The 20,779-nt window shown below is 45.0% G+C and overlaps 1 protein-coding gene across 1 annotated transcript in view; it reads right to left on the bottom strand.

Moving 5' to 3' along the window:
* The window catches only part of LOC146857637 (alpha-1,3-mannosyl-glycoprotein 4-beta-N-acetylglucosaminyltransferase C-like), a 186,581-nt gene that overhangs the window by 64,447 nt on the left and 101,355 nt on the right, over nucleotides 1-20,779 (bottom strand). The window contains exon 2 of the mRNA XM_085648202.1: nucleotides 3,202-3,368. Within this exon, the coding sequence (XP_085504328.1) occupies nucleotides 3,202-3,342 (141 nt within the window). The 5' untranslated portion in view covers nucleotides 3,343-3,368. The remainder of the gene's footprint in view (nucleotides 1-3,201; nucleotides 3,369-20,779) is intronic.

Raw genomic sequence — 20,779 nt, 5'->3', positions numbered from 1 at the left:
ATAATTCTGTCACACTCTTCTCATTTTCCCAGTCTATCACCCCTTCCATCTCTTACATAGCCCCTCTCTTTCTTACATTTCACTTCTACTTCTAGCTACATCTGCACATACGATGGCCATCACAAGGAATTTTACCATCCCTAGTGCAAAGCACATTTTTCTCTACCACCTACTCTAGCAATGGGACCACATTTCTGCTTGTACTGGAAATATGAAACCCCTTGCTGGTGGTTGCCCGGGCATCCACCTAGTTTTGTCTTTCGCAAACGTGCCTGCTCGTATATGTCTCACACAGTCCTATTTTCTCTGTCTCGCATACCTTCCTCTCTCTCACCTATTTCTGTCCATCTTCTGGTACTCTGTTCGCTCTATTATTCCCAATTCCCAATGGCAGACCATGTACACCATTCTTCCTGAGTCAGCTCTCCATTGTATCTGATAAACTCCTTTCTCACATCTCCCTTACACATATCTTCTCATTTTAGCTTCTCACACCCTTCTCTCAAAGACCCAACTTTCTATCCCATACACTCCTCTTACCATTCCATTTTCACTCCCATGCACTCATCTCTCACAAAAATGCTCCTCCCACAGACATTCTATTCCCACTTTCAGGTCCTCCTTTCCCCGCAAGCCCCATTTTCACGTTCTTCTCGCATGCCTAACCTCCCATACACAGAGCCTTCTCTTGCTCATAATATTTTCTCTCTCAACCCGTATTCCTCACAAGCACTTTATCTTTTTCCCTCTCACTTGCACAGATGCAGCCACACACAGATGGCTGTAGTTTATTGTCCGATCACTAGTTTGAATGTGGGATGATCATGTTTGAAAATTACACTGGTGGAAACAAAGCTGTGTCTCACAATTTGTCAATGCAGATTTAGAGGCCATGCTGGCTGACAAAGAATGAAGAGAAAATCCTATGCAAGGCTGTAATCTTAAAACAATTAGTTTATTTCAAGCTCAAACATAGATATTTAATGGGGAAACTGGAGCAAAATGAAAGTGTCAGGCCATTTACAAATTCGTCGAATTAGAGTTGATTTTTTGGTTTTCAATGCATTGAGAAGTAGCCTTTATCTAGTAGGTTGTTGTTATTTGGAGCAGCCCATACACAGCCTATCCATATCTACGGGCCAGATGTGCGAAACTACTTTGCGGTCGCAAAGTCTGCAGTTGGCTAAATCCCAGTGGATGAGACTGATAAATGGCTTGTGCAAACGTATTAAACCCATTTATCCATTTGTTAACCTGTTGGGTTTAGGAAATAATAAGAAATGTCCTTTTCAAAGGGGCATGCTTAGGGTGTCCCTTCCAAACAGCGATTCGTTCTGGTATATATTAATGTTTAGCCACTGAATTCCAGTCACAACCGAAAACAGTAATACTTTACCACCTCCTCAAGGGAGGTGGTACGTCATTCCCAGAGAGACCTTTTTTCCTTAGAGGATATTAAACAAATATATGTTTGAAGAGTGGGCAGTGGCTTATCTTAAAGAAAAAAAGTTAAACAGTTCCTTTTTTCTTTTGAAATGTATCCCTATTTTCTTTTGAGGAAAATGGATTGTGTTTTAAAAAAAAACATTTGCTTTACTTAAAAGCAATCATTAAACATAGTGTTCTCTGACCCCAGCAGGTCACCATCCCTGTGATGGCTGTCATTCCTGCTGGGTTGCAAATTGTGACCTAGCTCACTAATATTCAAAAGGTCGGTTGATTTGCAATGCACTAGTAATAGTGCCTACATCTGGCCCTAAGCTCTAGATAGGTACACAGGTAACAACCTCTTGAAAAAGGTTTTAAATGTGCACTTCATATGCACTGGGCAAATACAGTCTCGGCGCTATGCTGGTTCAAAATGTTGATGGCTGCCAGAGAGTAAGGCCATTGAATATGTGGAATGTACAGGCATGCAGTGGATACCTGGTGCAGATTTTGCCAGGCTGGCATTCACTCACGAGTGAAAAGCTGGCCAAGGAAATGTGATCTTCTTTTGGCTAATATGATTTTAATACCCATTTACTAAGTGTGGTGTCAGCAGTCGAGACATATATTAATATGACTGAGAGAGCACAGCACAATGTAACATAGCTACAAAATACATTGAGAGATATGCAGCAAAGGAATCAGAGTGAGTCCAAGGTTGTGTAAACAGATACCTCAATGTGACTATGAGGGGGGACTAACGGATGGATGAAGACTTGAATATTAACATGATCGCAGCTATATCACACACTAGCCAAGGTGAGCATTATAATATTAGCATGTCTCCACATCTGGAACATGATATTTCTGAGAAGGAGTATGCTTGTGCCCAATGCGGTCTGTTAAAATCTCAGCTCTTGCACAAGAGTCTGCGTCTCTGATCAGATAGCCGCCTCGCTGCGCCAACTACTTTAAATGTGAGTGAGCTGCCAATATGTCGTAGTGATGTCATCAGATGAGCAGGGAGGCAATCGATATTCTACTGTGTATGTCACCCCTTCCCTATGGCACTGCAAGTATGGTAAGACTGACCATAACATTCCTTGGCCACCGCCAACCTGCCAACACAGACTGTCCCACCATGTGTCACACGTTATTGTCTCTTCTCACACGGTCTCCCAGGGCAGAGCCGATATCACACGGTGAGAGATTCCGAGGTGGAAACCCCTGTGCAGTGTAGGTTTCCTGCTCATATTTGGTGGCTTGGCACTGCTGATTCTCATGGGGGGAGAATGGGGGGGGGGGGGGGGCAAACTCCCCAGGACCTTAGCAGCAGCTTCAGGGGCTTTAATTTTGTGGTTGGGGTGGGAATCAGTTCCCGGCACCAAGTCCCACCCCCACTTAATGACTCAATGCCAATACCTCATAAAAGCAAAGGGATTACAATCCCAACGCCTCTACAAACCCCTTCTCTTTAAGACCCCACCTCTTCTCACACGGTGATATTTATTTAAATGTTGGTAGGCCAGGCCACTCTGACATTACCAGTATGCAGCCCACCTGAGATTTACTATTTGTTTGGATTTTAAAATAGAAATATATATGGCAAAACAATGTATGCTTGGTGACAATATGTTAATGGGAGTAAAAATTAATTCTTCGTAAAGCAATTTTTCTCAAATTTCCTTTGCAGGGGTATTATCATGTGCTGAATAAATGACCCATCATATATATGTCAATGGCACGATGCTGTATATGCGAGACCACCATTACCTGTATCTCATTTTCTTGACAGAAGTCTTTGCGATTGTAGTTCCTGTCAGTGACCAACACTATGAGGCATACCGCGAAAAAAGTTAAAATAGTTGTGAATCTTCGGAAGCAGGCATATTTATTGAGGTTCCCCAGTTTCATTGTGGCTCCTCTTCTTTCTTGCGACCCTGAAATATAATTATACAATTAATCATTGTGTTAACTGTAATGTTCAAATATTTACTGTCTAAGTAATACCGCACTTATACATAGGACACTAGACACAAGACAGAAGGAGTTTGCCCTAGAGACTGCAGAAGCTTCATTATATAGGTGTGGGTCAAAGGTCGTGAAAATCTGACTTAAATGTTTGGATCAAATGGAGGGTGGATGACAGATGTGTCACTGGTGGCCTGGCTTTTCTTTCCTTGCTGAACTATATGGAAATCTGAAGGTGCATGGCCGAAGGCAAGGTACATTCCTGCATTTTAGGAATATCAGTCACAACGAAAAACCCAAACAGCATGGAGCTATAAACTGACGACTAGGACAATACGCACTATTCAGAGGCCGAAAATAATGAGTCAATCAGAGAAGAATTCAGAAGTCGCACTGATGTTTTATGTGCTATCATCTTCATTGAAATGGAACCTCAGTCAATGACAGTGCACTATGGGTGTGGTAGGGTATGATAGAAGCATAAACCTTCACCGCTATTCATTGATACTCATCCAAGATATCAGAAGTGTCCTCTGAAACCCAAGTAGAAAAACTCTTTATAGCGGGTGCTGACATAACTTAAATCCATTGAAAGAAATTGGTTTTTATAGTGCTTGGAGGATGGCCATTTGCCTGCGAGGTCAGTGGCAGCTCTATCTATCTATCTATCTATCTATCTATCTATCTATCTATCTATCTATCTATCTATCTATCTATCTATCTATCTATCTATCTATCTATCTATCTATCTATCTATCTATCTATCTATCTATCTATCTATCTATATATATATTCACTGAAAAAAACATAGGTTTCAGGCACGTTATAGTTAGAAATTAGCATTTAAAATACCATAGAGCAGTGGTGTTCGGGCATTGTAGGGGGTCTTGCTGGGGGTGGTGTTTCAGGGTTTAGGACAGTGCAGTGGTGTTCGGGCAGTGTAGGGGGTCTTGCTGGGGGTGGTGCTTAAGGATTTAGGGCAGTGCAGTGGTGTTCTGGCAGTGTAGGGGGTCGTGCTGGGGGTGGTGTTTCAGGGTTTAGGGCAGTGCAGTAGTGTTCGGGCAGTGTAGGGGGTCATGCTGGGGGTGGTATTTTGGGGTTTAGGGCAGTGCAGTAGTGTTCGGGCAGTGTAGGGGGTCATGCTGGGGGTGGTATTTCGGGGTTTAGGGCAGTGCAGTGGTGTTCAGCAGTGTAGGGGGTCGTGCTGGGGGTGGTGTTTCAGGGTTTAGGGCAGTGCAGTGGTGTTCGGGTAGTGTAGGGGGTCGTGCTGGGGGTAGTGTTTCAGGGTTTAGGGCAGTGCACTGGTGTTCGGGCAGTGTAGGGGATCATGCTGGGGTAGTGATTCAGGGTTTAGGGCAGTGCAGTGGTGTTCGTGCAGTTTAGGGGGTCGTGCTGGGGTAGTGTTTTAGGGTTTAGGGCAGTGCAGTGGTGTTTGTGTAGTGTGCAGTGCATGTGCTGCGTCGCTAGGAAAGACCTAAAAAGCGTCGCTAGGCAAGACCTAAAAAGCATTGCACCAAGATGGCTGCCAAAACTTCCTGGATTGAAGTGTTGGCAGCCAATTAGAGCCAAGCTTGTGCTTGTGTAGTTAGGTCCCGCCCAGATATATAAAGATTTTTTCCTTTAATATCTCGAAAACTACTGAACGGATTTACACCATTTAAAAAAAAGGTCGCTTTATGAACCAAGCACTACAGCAGTTCGGTCTGTAGTCGTGTCTAAAGTTTCCTAAGGGAAATAACATGGATTAAACATTGGGACCCCCCTTTTGAAACTTTCTCGAAGATTCGTCAACCGGCGCCAAAGTTATTGGGAAAAGAAAAAACACTTTTTGAATAGAAACAAGGTCCTAACTATAACTACCTACTGTAGGTAATATATATATATATATATATATATATATATATATATATATATATATATATATATATATATATATATATATATATATACATTTATGTCGTGCTCCGATCTAACATGCATTTGCCGGTATGTTGAGATGCGATCGGAGGATGTTTTCTATGTCTATTGCTCAAATCACACACCTGATGCATCTGATAATGAGGTTGTTCACTTTAAATATTGCTGTCACGTCCTCAAACGTTGTCATGTGATCAAGGCCCCACGAGGGCTGAAACGCGTAATGGCGGCATTGGTGTTGGGCACTAAATAAACGCTGGCACAAAAAGTACATTGGGTACGCTTCGTCTTTTGCCAAGGATTTTGGTTACCTGAAGGCGTTTTCTCTTCAAGTTATCTTCGAGACTGCTTCCTCGAATTGGCGTTTACCCCTCCTTCGGTTTTGGGCCGTGCGGCATGAAGCTCTGATTCCAAGGCTTTGGAATCCCCTGTTCTCCCGAGAAGGAGGAGTCGCGGTTGCCCCGGAACAGCGGAAGGACTACAAACAGTGTGGAGTGTGGAGAGAGTGTTTCCGGTGATCGTTGGTCGGCGGATCAGTGAAACCGGGTTCCTAACCTCCCAGATCGACACACGGTAGGAGTCCCGTTGAGAGTTCCGTGAAGGAGTGTGCCAGGTTTGCAGCGTGATATTATCGACGCACCAAACCTGTTTTTTCCAAACATTTTTCAAGCCCACAAAGTGACACCATGTCCGCAGACACGTTGAGGAGTAGGGAGGAGGCGGCAACTGATATGTTTATTGATCTCCCGATAGGAGAAAGAGTAACCAATTTGGTGTCTAACAGCCAGCCGGAGTCACCGCCAAAAATAAAGGAGCTGTTCAAAAACCTAGAGAAAGCAAGCAAGGCTGAACAGGCTAAATGGTGGGAGCACCGCTCGCTCACCCGATACTTGGAGGTGGGAAGGATACCCCGAGGTTTGCGGATCATGCTGGCTCCCTCATATGATAACCCAGACCCCCGGATGCTGTTGGAGTGGGCAGAGAGTAACCTGGAGTCCTCCCGCCATCTGGTAATAATACTGTTTAAGTACGCGGAGAGTGATAGAGTTACCCTGCAGAAACAAATTGACGAGTTGAATATCGAAATTGAGAAATTACCTGATGCATCTCTGGTAACAAAGTATCGGGAGGAAATGGCAATACGACTGCGCCGAGAGGAGGATGTGATAAAGAAGAGGAAGACGTATAAATTTCAGCGCGACCGCCTAGATTATGAGCATGGTCAAATCTTCACATTCGCCAAAAAATACGACAGCGTGAAAGCGAATAAGAAGTTTATCTCTAAAACAACTGATGCAACAAAACAACCTGCCAACACTGCCATACCTGATACCTCTGCCTCTGAGTTAAGTTCCAATGTGGATAGTGAATCTGACAATGATCAACAAAGGGCGCAGAGGTTGGGGTTTCGCAAATTTACATTGACCCAGGAACTGGAGTGTATGCGCCAAGATCGCAAACAAACACTGCGCTCGAGTGTCCGAAGTGCAGATACAAACAAAATGCCAACAGAAAACGGAGCGCAAGGAGGAGATGCAACAAGTTGCGCAAACGGGAACGCAAAGAAACCTTACAAGAAAACCCGCAAGCAGTGGCAACGCAGGTAAATTCATTATGTAATCAGAATGATCCTCTGACTGTCATAAATCTCACTGATACTGTACTAAGTGAACAAGAGAATAACATTTTGGCATTAGGACTAACGTATAGTGCCAACAGTAATTTTGACTATGCAAATACTAAAATCGATGTATTCAGATTTGTTCGTAAATTGAAACTGCGAAAATTCTTTTCAACACACAAGTCAACCAGAACAATGATACCCACACAGCCTGTTCTAAGTCCCACCTCATTAACAGCAGGGGATGCTGGGCTCCTACAGGACCTTATTCAAATGCAGGATGAGACCATCACACATCCAGCTAACCTTGGTCTGGGGCAGGGAGGAGCTATAGCACCTACCCCATTCAAACCTAAATCTACTTTCTGTCCCCTCATGTTAAAAGATAACATCGATATGTTCCAAGACAAAGTATCACAAGAACTAAAGAGTTTGCATCTTAAACAATCCAATATCAATAAGAAACATCGATATCGTGACTTTGCTTATCACCAACTTGTAAAGAAGTTACAGAACAATGTCAATATTGTGGTCCGCCAGTCGGACAAGGGCGGCAACGTGGTACTATGGCCAAGAGACATGTACATGGAGGAAGCATTGGGCCAACTAAATGACAGACAATGTTATAAAAGATCCACAATGGCGGAGGTGAAACAGGCATGGAACTTATTCCATATGAAGTTAATGGGTTGGAGAAGCATGGGTCTACTAACAATGGACGAGTTCAAATTTCTCAAGAATGACCATCCAGTGATGCCGATAATTTACTTCATTCCTAAAATTCATAAGAACAGTGTGAAACCACCAGGCCGTCCCATCATTTCCGCCTGCAACAACATTGTGGAACACACTAGCAAATATGTTGATTTCTTTTTGCAGGATTTTGTAAAAAGTCTTCCATCATACATTCTTGATACTGGTGATTTATTGAAGAAAATGGAGGGTTTAATATGGCAACCAGGGTACCTTCTTATATCTTTAGATGTATCCTCCTTATATACTAGCATCCATCATAGGGACGGTTTAAAAGCCATAGAATATTACTTAAATTTGAGACCCATTCATTTTCATCAGCATAACAGAATGTTACTGTCAATGATCAACATGTGCCTTGAGAATAATTTTTTCCTGTTTTCCAACCAAGTATTCCAGCAGGTGAGGGGCGTGGCTATGGGGGCATGTTTTTCCCCAAGCTATGCTTGCCTCCATTTGGGATACTGGGAGGAACATGTCCTCGTACCCACATACTCTAAAATTATGTCTGAAAACATTGTCAAGTGGTACAGGTATATTGATGACCTTTTAATAATTTGGAATGGATCAGAAAGTGAAGCTAAGCTATTCATAGACAATCTCAACAACAATGAATTAAATCTTGGCTTCTCTGGGCATATTAGCGACACCTCTATTTGTTTTTTGGATGTTGAAATTCGGGTTTGTTCTAATGTATTACAGACCAGTTTGTTCAGAAAACCAACGGCGGGTAACGCTATACTCCATGCTACTAGTCATCACCCGGCACATGTAATTAGGAGTATCCCATACGGGGAAATGCTTCGTATTAGAAGAATATGTAGCAATGACACTGACTGTAGTATAGCACAAAAAGACTGTAAAACTAGGTTTTTGAGTAGAGGTTACCCAATGGAACTCATTGATAAAGCCATCTACAAAGCCAATGAACCAGGTAGGGCACTAGCACTACTAGGCAGAAAGAAACCGGTTTCTGGTGAACACACGGAGTCAAGATTGATTCTGACATATAACAACCAACATCAGACCATACGCAAGATCATAAAGAAAAACTGGGCACTGATTGTGAATGATCCTGTATTGGGGAGTCAATTACCACGATCTCCCAGTATCTCATACAGGAGGGCCAGGTCCCTTAACAATTGCCTAGTGTCCAGTAGCCCCGAAATCAGAACTAACAGTTCTTGGCTCAATAGCAGCACAGGTTTTTTCAAATGTGCAGTATGTAAGGCCTGTAAAAACGGGGTCAACAAAACAGAATATACTACTCCCCTTAGTGCGAGTCCTGTCCCCATTCAGCACAAACTTACCTGTAAGACTGAATACGTGGTGTATGTGCTGGAGTGTCCATGTGGCCTGCGCTATGTGGGTAGTACCAAGCTGCAGGTCCACAAGCGGATACTCCAGCACCTAGGAGCCATCACCAATGGGGACACCACGTACCCAGTGGCCAGGCATTTCAATGAGTCTCACAATAGTAACCCAGCAGGCCTGAAATACTTTGCCATAGATACAGTCTTGCCCCTAAGAAGAGGTGGTAATCGAGAGGCATTGTTGCGCAAATTAGAAACCAGGCACATTATTCTCATGGATTGCAAAACACCAAATGGACTCAATGCTAGTGAAGACTATTTTACCTGTCTCTAAATATTTTTGAAAAAATTATGTTTTAAAAATAACTGTTTCAGCATTTTATCATATAAGACTGCCTTCTCCCGAGACCAATTTGGTCTCTTTTTTCGATTTTTATATAACATATATTTTTTTATACACACACACTTGGTTTGCACATATTTATGATGATTTTATCTCTGCATCTTTTTTACGTACAGCAATATGACATTCAATGATGGGTATGACTAGCATTTGTCTCACATTATTGACATAGTGTCTAATAGGATCTAAGGTAACAAATTCAGAACGTGAACACATGCATTATTTTTGAACTGATTAAATGTTCATTAGCTATTCTTTGTAAACAAGGTACTCTAAATTTTATATATGATATTTATTTATTTATTTATCTATTTATCTATATTTATGCGGGCATGTATCACATTTTGTATCTATTTTACAACTCACACATGGTTTTAATATGTATAAAAACAACAAGGTTTTTTTAAGAACATGTGGCTAAATATGTAATGCTTTTGTGTTTTATTCTTTTATGTATATATTTATATATTTATATATTTATATACTGTGTATGTTCTCGGTAGATTCTTGTCCTTTACCCCATTTCCCGTATTATACGGTGATTCCTAATCATGTATTTTACATTTATGTCGTGCTCCGATCTAACATGCATTTGCCGGTATGTTGAGATGCGATCGGAGGATGTTTTCTATGTCTATTGCTCAAATCACACACCTGATGCATCTGATAATGAGGTTGTTCACTTTAAATATTGCTGTCACGTCCTCAAACGTTGTCATGTGATCAAGGCCCCACGAGGGCTGAAACGCGTAATGGCGGCATTGGTGTTGGGCACTAAATGAACGCTGGCACAAAAAGTACATTGGGTACGCTTCGTCTTTTGCCAAGGATTTTGGTTACCTGAAGGCGTTTTCTCTTCATATATATATATATATATATATTTCGGCCAGTGAATAGTGCGTATTTTCCTAGCTATATATATATATATGAGGCTGGGCCTCATGGACTTTCTTATCTCGCCGGAAATGTATTTGTTGGATCCGCCAGAGTATCACTAGTCCATAGTGTTGATGTTCGAACTGTATGTACTGTTTGTTGGTGCACATTTCTTTTATGAAACAAAAAAAACGATTTAAATATATTTACCTGTTTCGTGACTGGCATAAGTTAAGCAAGGGAAAAAAGGATTTAGGCGAGTCACGCTATAGAAGTCCTGCAGCTGCCATTATTGAAGTTCAAACAAGGCATCCAGCAGAAAGGTGTGCATGCGGGCACCATGAATATGAAGATTGGCGTGCCACACTTTATAAAAGTGAGAAAAGCAGGATTTTGCCGGTGCGCTGTAAGAAAGTCGCCATATGCGCTGTTGAGTAAAGATGTAATAATAAAAAACAAGCCTTTGCAATCCAATAGGACTCGCATTTACGCAATGTTTATTGCATTGCAAACGGGAATGCGGTCGTGTGGGGGAGGCGAGAAGGCATGAACAACGGGGGTGGGGGGAAGGGGCGAGAAGGCACAGACTGGGATATGGATGGGAGGAGGGAGAGAAGACCTTAATAAAGAAAATAGTGCTCACAATCTAAATTACATATACTGTGCAACACTCGAAGTATATATATATATATATATTATTTAAATCTGTTTTATTGTTTCATAAAAAATGTGCACCAACAAACAGTACGTACAGTGCGAACATCAACACCATGGACTAGTAATACTCTGGCGTGTTCCAAAGCATTTATATCCCTGGATAGGCTGCCTCTACTAGCCTGGCCACTCGTATCCTAGCAATTGCAAGGGAGGTGATCATAGCGCGAATGGTGGCCTTGTAGGTGTCCCACAGGGTGTGACTGTTGGTGTCCGGCATGGCGTTCATCTCAAAGTAAGATTGAATTGCTTGTCATATTTCTGCCAGCTTAACCTGGTCACGCAGTATGTATGAGGGAAGCCGCCAGAGAGGCGAGGAGTGAACGGACATCCCAATGCCTCCCAGGGAGATCTTGACATGCACATGGTCCGAGATAAATATGTCCGATATGCTTGCCGAGTCCAGCATTTGGATGAGGGATTGCGAAATAAACAAGAATTTGCAATGCAATCAGTCTCGCCTTTGGGAACCTATATGTATTTAGCTCTGCAGCACATTAGACTGGGTGCTGAAACATATACTGTTCTTTAAAATGGAGGGAGAGTAAGCACCAAACTGCTTGACACGCCAGGTATGGTAACACAAGGAGAGAAATATTGCCTTTCAGCGGGAAATAGTATAGTCCAAAGCTCTGTTTTAAATATAAAATCAGGGCCTTTGGTGGTCATATCACTGAAAATACAAAATTTGAAAAAAATATTTTTGTCTACGTGTGCTCGTGGAAGACAATTTCTAGAGCGTGCTAAAGTGATTCTGGTATTTTACTGACCTCTGCTGGTCCTTTTCTATCAAGACAAATAGCGGCAGTTGAACAGAAAAAAAAGTCTTTAGCGGAAGCAGGCAAGTCCTAGGGCTGAGTTCCAGAGCCCACATAGTACATACACATATAAGTATATAATAAGTATATACTAAAGTATATACAAGAGGTCTTGAATGCTCAACCTAAACACACAAAGGAGAAAGAAGGAGGATGAGAAAGACTTAAGTACCGTCACAAAGTGAAACAGCAGGAACCAGTCAGAGGAATAAATGAGCCAAGGGTGTCAGGTACTGGATTAAAGAGGCCTGGGGTGGTTTCAATTCTAGAGAGCCATGGTATTCGGCCCACCGACATTTATTTAATAGGGCTTCCGAGGTACTCATTCTTTGACAAATTAAGGACTGATGCATCTGAAAAATGCTTTTCCTTCGACGATGCACGCAGCACTCATGCCACTGTGGTGCAGTGCTTTCCTATTTACATTCCACTCGCAGGCTCCCGCACCCCGCCTGTGGAAGTGCTTCGGGCTTGTGCTCTGACCAACTTGCACCTTTAATGGACTGTAATGAAAGTGAAGTTCCTAATGCGCTGCAGGGCTTGGGGTTCACTGCTCCTGTGTCCCGGTGGGAGAATCACCGAGCAGCTGAAGCACCAGGCAGGAAACGCGGAAATTACCCGAGAGAACAACTGCCAAGGTTTCAGGTTGCTATGTGTGACATTTTCATAATTTTTGTGTAATTATGAGTGCCATTGACTCCACTATGGGTGACACTTTTCTCGCAAGCAAAATCAACCAATAAAAGATGAGGGAAACATAAATATCAGAAATCTGACCCATTTGAGCAACGAGAAACTCTAAGATCTTAAAACTGCTGCAAATTCATGAGGTGGCTGAGTCATAATTACAACGAAATTATCAAAATATCATACATAGCAATCTGAAACCTTGGCAGATATGAAAGAAGGTGAGCATCACTTCACATGACATAGCATTGAAGATCACGCCCATACTTCTGTTCTTGACACCGAGTCTTGTTTACTTAAATATATCATAAAAGTGATAGGAAGTATGTGTTTTATTCTATTGCTATTTTATTGCTTCTCTTGTAAAATGCTGATCATATAATAAACTTGTGAATTTTGGTTGGCATAATGTATTGACTAATAAGAATAAAAAGGCAGAAGCAATGCCAATTATACCAAAAGAAAAGAAAAGGAGCATGGTAAAACTAGGAGAATAAAACAAATCACTTTTACCAGGTGGTGTTTGTTGTCCAAGACGAGGCAGTGCAAAAAATTAATGTGATGGGAAAACGTTTTTCATTTGGAGTGGGGTGAACTAAGTCGGTAAAGCTGTCACTGCAGGGGCCACCTTATTCATAAGCAAATGCTGTAAGCAGGAAAGTAAGACTTGTGAAATAACTACTAATATTAGCCTCAGATGTCACAACTTGAAAAAAAAAAAAGCGGACAGCTAGAAAGCAGGTCACATGGCTCCGCTAAGAATTAACACTAAAAGGAGCAAGGACTTGCGTTTATACTGCAGAACCATCTTACAGGGTGTGAGAAGCCCAGCGGCCTCGGGGCCTAAAGTGTATATTAATAAGAGTCAGCTGACTCGCGGACTCCGGCTGGTGCATTAGCAGTGTCATGACAGCATGGTGCTGGGCAAGCCTCAGGAGAGGCTGGGAGATACACACAGTGGTCACAGCAGGCTGTATTATTTCAAAATGTAACATCAGTGAAGTGAGCAGTCCAGGGGTCTGGCGCACCACAGTTACACAATTCACTTACTTGAACGAGTCAATAAACTAAGAGAACTGCATGTATTCTGTAGCAAAGAGAAACCTTTTAAGTCATTTTTAAAACATACTTACTGCATATTTGCTATGCCATGGATTTTAGAACAAGCTGCGCACGCTTCACCCTGCAGAAGAGCCTCTCTTCCTCCTGCAGAGTACATCTTCTTGCCCGCGCTGTGACCTGGGAAATGTCTGGGAGCCCCAAGAGATTGTCACATACAGGAGACTGGTCAGGCCAGGAGAGGTAGGGGACACGTTTGTACTCAGCAAGGAATGTTCGAGTACTTAAATCTCTGATTGTTTTAAATTAAATCCTGTATGTTTATTTTCTAGTGTAAAAAACACTTAAGCCACTCTCTTTGATGAATGGGTAAACCCTTCCTCTTGAAGCAATATCGTGATCGGAACAAGAGGACAATACTCCCTGGGGCACACAATTGAAAATGTCTGAAATCAGTTCTTAAGTGTGTTGGGTTGCTAAATTTTACTTAGCTCACGTGTATGGAAATAGAGAATTTTCCTATTCTGCAGCGTACATGGAAATGATGGTCAGTTTGATTGTCTTGAAAATAAATAAATTGCTGCAAAGTCATTTTGTTTGGAGCTCTGCTGTCCTCTTGTGGGGTCTGTCGGCACTGACATTGGCGCAGCGAATAACGGAAAGCCGGAGAGCATACATTGTCTTTCGTCTAATTGCTGAACCGTGGATATTGTCTCATCTACAGGGTAGGTTATATAATGTCGTGACCCTAAAGCACTGCGTAATACAGATTAGAGTAATACCAACAAGCATTGGGTATGCAATGGGACTCGCATTTAAGCGAGAACTATTGCATTGCAAATAGCAATGCGTGCGGGCGACGAGGCACAAGAGGGGGCGGTGGTGAGAAGGCATCGGACTGCGTGAGGGGGACACAGGAAGAAAGTAGTCGGTGTTGTGAAGGGGCCAGTAGCCATGGAAGGACACAAATGACTGGCATAGCTGTCATGGGAAGGGACTAACAAGCTTAAAACCAATCGGAAGGCAGAATTTAGAACCTAAGCCAATGAAGAAGATGGGCCGGAGAGTGGGCTGAGCTTCCACAAAGCTTCCACACTATAGTGTATACTGCATGCCTTACAAAGCGATGGCAACCGATTGGCGCTGCAACGCTAGGCGAGACCTAAGAATAAGAAAGTTGTCTGTGCTGTGAAGGGGCCAGTAGCCGTGGAAGGACACAAATGACTGACATGGCTGTTATGGGGAAGGACTAACAAGCTTGAAACCAATCGGAAGGCAACATTTAGAACCTAAGCCAATGAAGAAAATGGTCCGGAGAGTGGGCAGAGCTTCCACAAAGCTTCCACACTATAGTGTATACTGCATGCCTTGCAAAGCAATGGCAGTGCATTCGCGCTGCAATGCTAGGCGAGACCTAAAAAGAAGTCTATGCACGAATATGAACGGTGGAGATGGGAATAAAAGGCAAAGTCCTGCCCACCTGGGGCCTTATAGTGCCAGGCGTCTATCAGGCCCAGGGCTGTGATGTCCCGTTGTAACGCTGCAGACATTGTCCCCGTTCCCTGGTAAGATGCCGCCCAGCAGTCAAGTAGGGAATCCCCTACCAAGTTAAAGTCTACCCCAAGTAGAACAAGGCCATCCTCCTGTGTGGCAAGGTTCTTGAGAAGACTCCTTAAATAGGTGTCCTGTGATTGATTGGGGGCGTACACATTGATCAACGTGAAGAATTTGCCATTCAGCAGAGATTTGAATTTTAGGTAACAGCCCTCCCCATCCCTTGTCAAGTGGGTTTCCTGCAGGTTGAGGCCCACTTTAATAAGGATAGCCACCCCTGCCGTTTTAGCAAGAGATGAAGCCCAGTATTGAATGGGATACTTGGGATGGGTTATATGCTTCGTGTCGGATGACAGTAGATGGGTTTCCAGGAGGAGGATAATATCTGTATCCTGCATCAAAAGGTAGCACAAAACCTGTCGCCGTTTATTGGGGGTATTTGGACCTTTTACATTGAGTGAAAGAAACTTGAGCTGCACCATTGATACCTATGTGAGGAGACAGTGTAAGTGTACGTGGACCCTCCCCTATCCTCGAAGGAGAGGGTATGCATATTATCTGAGATCTTGCCACGCTCTTATTTATGAGGAACAGAAAGGGCACCATGGTCCGTTGTCTACCTTGCTTCGCAGGGGATGTGACTGCAGAAGCTGGGTGATGCAGTAGTGCAGGGTTTGGTATCGCCCGCTCTCTGGTGTTTTAGGGGTGGAGAGAAAAACAGAGGGAGGAGCATTCCAATAGCAGGTAAAACAAAACAGCCGATTGGACCATAGCAGACCATTCAAGTCCTGGAGAGACCCTACGGTACCTACCAGTGTCACTCTGGGGAAGTCACTCCCCTTGAAGACCAGTTGAATGGGGGGGGTGGGTGAAGAAGGTCGCATTGCAGGGTGTGGTCTCAACGTCCAGCGGCCGGCCTGTAAGGGGGAGGGAGGGGCCCTCTCCTGGGACCCGGGGTCTCGCTAGAGAAGGCTGTAAGGGGAGGGTCTGGAGGGGGTAAGAATTGCAGAAAGGAGTGTTAGAGCCCAACAGACCCATGGATTCACAACCCCGTCCGCTCGCTGAAGTGTACTTCTTGCCAATTTAGGCTGCAGGCCGATAGGCCACCGGGTATGGGTACCCGGGGCCTGAGGGTTCGAGCACAGGAAAGTTCAATTTCTATGGGTGGGTCGGCAAACGATCGCTCTCTAGAGACTGCAAATGTTGAATGATATCCTGCTTGGCGTGTTGAGTGGAGCAGCTCCCTTGTGGGGTCATGCCCCTGGATCGCAGCACAGTTGTCCAATCTGGATGCAGTGGGGTTCTAGACCGGGCATTTAGCGAGGGTGGGCTGATGGTTGGGAGTGCATCGACAGCTTGAGTAATTGCTGCACTTCTCTTAGGGATAGTATTGCCCTCCACCGGGCCTCCCGCGTAAAGATAAAGGCAAACGGATGGCCCCATTGGTATTTGGCATTCAGTTCTCTCAGTTTGTCTGTGACCTGTTTGAAATCCTTGTGCCAATGCAATGTGACAGGGGAGAGATCTTGGAATATTTGTTTGCGATGGCCTTCATATATCAGCTCCGGGTTCTCCCTGGTGGCTCTAAGATAGCTTCCTTCTCTGTGAAGTAGTGTGCTCGGGTGATGATGTCCTGCACCAAGCCAGGGCCACCGCGTGGAGTCCCCGTCTGGTGGGCCCTGTCCAGGGTGGGCAGTGAGGCATCGTCGTCACCTCTTACTGTCTGGAGCAGGTCTGCAGTGAAGGTCATTGTGTTTTGTCCTTCCGCACCTCTGGGGACCCCACGGATACGGAGGTTGTTCCACCTGCTCCATTATCCAAGTCTTATTGTTTGATTCAGAGCTCTATATGTTGTTCTTCTAGTGCTGACATCCTGCACCAGAGGTCCTCTTGCTCCTCCGTTCAGGTATCGAGGGTCAGCTCCAAGTCGACCACCCTCCCCCAATTTCAGCCACATCGCGGTCAGGTCTTAGAGACAAGTCAGATTTACGGGATCCAATTTTGGCCTTTATTTCTTGCAGGAAATTGGTCATGAAGGCCTGCGTGAGAGGACTTGTCTCTGACTGCCCGGGGGCCACCGCCATCTGGGGATTCGGGGCCGCCGCAGCAGCGGTATTTGGTCTCAGTCACAGAGATGGTACCGTTATATCTCTGGTGGGGGCCAAGGGGTTCTCCCTGCCGGCCTTCACATGAGGCATGCTCCTCTTGGCCTCCGCCGCCCCAGCTCCCCAAGGCCTCCCCACACGGGCATCAAGGCCCGGGGCCAGGGGTATCACAATGTACGGTGCAGCCAAGTAGTAGCTCGAATGTCTCTCTAGGTCCGCCTATCTCTAGGATCGTAAGTCCACTTTATTCTAACTTGGGGGTCCCTCATAGCGCAATGCAGGGGCTCAGGATCCCAACATGCCCGCAGTGGGTTTGATCCGAGGCAGCCAGAATGTGAGGTAGAAAACTAAGCGAGGAGGTTGAGATTCGCGGTGGGCGCCCTCTGCCTCAGGTTCTTGAACTCCGTTTCCCAACGGAAAGGGGACACTCCCCCAGAGCCCGATGGTCTATCAGGTCACCTTTCTCTCGACTGCAGGGAGTATGTCTGTGGAGTATGGATGATGAGGGCGCTGGAGGGAGTAGGGCCACACCCGCTGCTCGATCATGCAGCCGATCTCTCCCTTCCATCCCACTAGTCCCCGCAGCAGCCCTCCGCCAGGGTGCTGGATCATTCTGCTAGTGTACTTACGGTGAGAATGCAAGCAACAGCGTCCTTTGCTATGCCTCTTCAGACCCAACTAACTAGGGTCCTCCCCAGAGGGGCCAGGCAGGGCCCAGGCCAGAGAGCGGTGGCATGTCAGAGGCAGAAGTTGAGGTGGGCATGAAAGAAGACTCCAGGGCCACACAGTGAGAGGGACAGGGCCCAGCTCAGTAACTTTTTGCTTAAAAATATGCACGGGCCCAAGTGATTCTCCACCCGGACCCAGTCCGCTTGGCATAGCCAGAAGAGATGCCGTCAGGGGGGAGGGAGCGGGGAAACCACTCGCCACGCAACCACACGGCCGATTGCCCCCCTCATCCCACCTGGGAGCGAGCCCACAGAGGTTTTTTTGCCCGGTCTGGGCAATGACTGCAGGTTGGCGCGTCAGGAGGCCTCTTTTGGTTCATGCAGGCCTCAAGGGGATCAGTCGAGGCAGGTGAGCAGATGCGGGTAGGGGCCAAGACCATCCTCTGCCAGGCTTCACATCACAACCAGATTAGGGGGCGCCAAGAGAAAAGGCAGCGGGGAATCCACCCACCGTGCAGCTAAATGGCCGATCGCTACCCCACCCCCCCAACAACACACCTCTCTCACCTAGCCCGGTCCGGTCGATGAGAGCAGGGTGCTGCAACGGGCCCTCCGATCCCTGTGCCTCACGGGTCTTAGCCGATGCGTGCAGTCCTCAGACGAGGGAGACGTGCGGGTGGGTGCAGGCAGCAGCCCTCAGGGGGGCAGTAGAGGCCTCCGTGGACCCCAGTCCAGGCATGTGGGGCCCCAGTCAATCCCACCACAATTCATGGGCAGTCCGCTGCTGGCCGGTAGGGATGCTGTAGGCAAAGCCCATCCAGGCCCCAGGGTCCTCAAAATGGCGCCTCTAAGTTCCGATGGCTGAGCCGCCCTCCAAGCCAGGCCAGATAGTCAGCAGCAGGGCCGGTCTTGGGTTTCTCCCGCCCAAGGCCCGTGAAGCAGCTCCCGGAGTGGCCCCCGTTGGCAGCCAGCTAACTCTAGGTGTCACTGAGGAGCGCTCTCTCCATCTGGCCTGACCACAAGATGGTGGGTCCGGCCCTTAGTCGTTGCCGGGCTCTCCGTCTTTCAATATGCTCTGGAGGCTAAAATCTCCCTAGAGATAGGGCTGGTGCAGGCTGCAGTAGGGCGATGTGTCTGCCCTTGATCCCCAGGATTCAGCAGGGCAGACCGCGGGAGGACGGAGACACCGCACGGTGCGCCCTACTCCATCTGCAGCTTATCCACGCAGCTGGGGTAAATTTTTAATCCCCTTGCCGTGCTCCTGGCCCGGAAAGAAGGGATAGGGTGGTGGATGGCCTTTTTGTTTATTTTGTTTTCAGTTTTAAAGAGATAAATTTGATTTAGAAATGGATAATTTTGAATCAAATCATAAAATAGAGAAGACATCAGGAAGGCATTGAAACGTATATTTGGAAAGTAGATTTTGGAGTGGGCACAAAATTTGTATGATGGCCAGAGCATTGTCCAGCTGTAAAGAGATGATTGTTGTGCTGTGTTCAACAAAAGAAATGGGTGGTTACATGTATATACAGCGATTAATAAAGTGGGGCAAATTGATTGGTTGTTAATGCGTAAAATATGGGAACCAAATCTCCCCATCAGGATTGAATCATTATTTTAAGCATATTTGAACTTTGCACATTCCCACATAAATGACGCTGTTTCCATTCTTTAAGAATATATGAGCTGTACCTGAAAGAAAAAGGTGTGTGCCAAAGCAGTGATCTATGCTGTAATCTCAAAAGATTAAGGTCCCATGGCAGTAAAAGCAACCAGACATAGCGCAAAAAGAAACACAAATTAGCAAAACCAATTTTCTGTCATTCACTGTCAGTCTTTTGGCTTTGTCATTGCTTGTTTTTTTTTTACATGGTTTTTGTAAAATTGATACTGGGCTCTCACTAATATAAAATAAAAACTTTAATAAAAATATATTTTTGTCCTCAAAAATTTAATTTTGCCATAGCAGTCCCTGGCACTGAAGTGAACTACTTTGTGTAAGGATGCTCCTTGTTAAAGAGCAGAGTGCCAGCGCTCACACTGCTACACCGCTACATCGCAAGGTAGATGCAATGCAAGTAGATATGGATTTAAGAATAATATTTACATGCTAATGTTGTGGCAGGTGGCAGCAGGCAATCCTCACTTGCCTTGAGCTGCCCATAAGACCATGCTTGTGCTCGCACGCTGTTGTGCATCGTGCTCTATCAGCCAATTCTCGCCCGTTGCGACGGTGGGTGCAAGGCCGATAGACAGAAAGCCGGTCGGCAGTAGGAGCGTTTGCTTGAGTTCCGCTCTCCCCAAGGCTGTCTTACTTTAATAAATCTTCTACATTTGAAAAATTACCTTGTCTTGTCATCCCGCAGCAGCCAACCTTGAAAATGTAGTGGTAAGCAATGTAGAGGATGTGATATATTTTGGGTTGATATCTACAACATTGATGTAGGTTTGAATAACCTGTGAATAACTAACATTATGACTTTTGGGCATAGAAATACTTGGGAGGAATTTTGGAGTGCATAGGCAAGGCATTTATTTGGCAGAGAAAACATGGGCTTGTGCACCGCTTGCACGTGTTATTGATGAAGCCTCACATGTCATATGTTAGTTTCGTATATCACACTTCTACAATGTTAAAGACAGTTTACTGACAGGCCTAAAGTGAACCAACACAGTGGTTCTTTCTTTAGTTTCTTAGCTTGCAATGAGCAACACATGAACTGAATCATGCACATGTCTGAGGAAAGGAGATATAGTGTATTCCAGCATTTGCATTACAAGCGCCTATGTGCACAGTCCAAGATGAGTGCATATTGTGATAGAAGAGTACTTATAGCACTGGGGGCTATAATTTCAGACTAATGTAGCAGAATGTCTAGATATTAATTGGAA

This window comes from Triturus cristatus, chromosome 3_2 (genome assembly GCF_964204655.1).
Source record: "Triturus cristatus chromosome 3_2, aTriCri1.1, whole genome shotgun sequence".
Classification (NCBI taxonomy): domain Eukaryota; kingdom Metazoa; phylum Chordata; class Amphibia; order Caudata; family Salamandridae; genus Triturus; species Triturus cristatus.
This window is presented reverse-complemented; position numbering and strand designations above follow the sequence as displayed.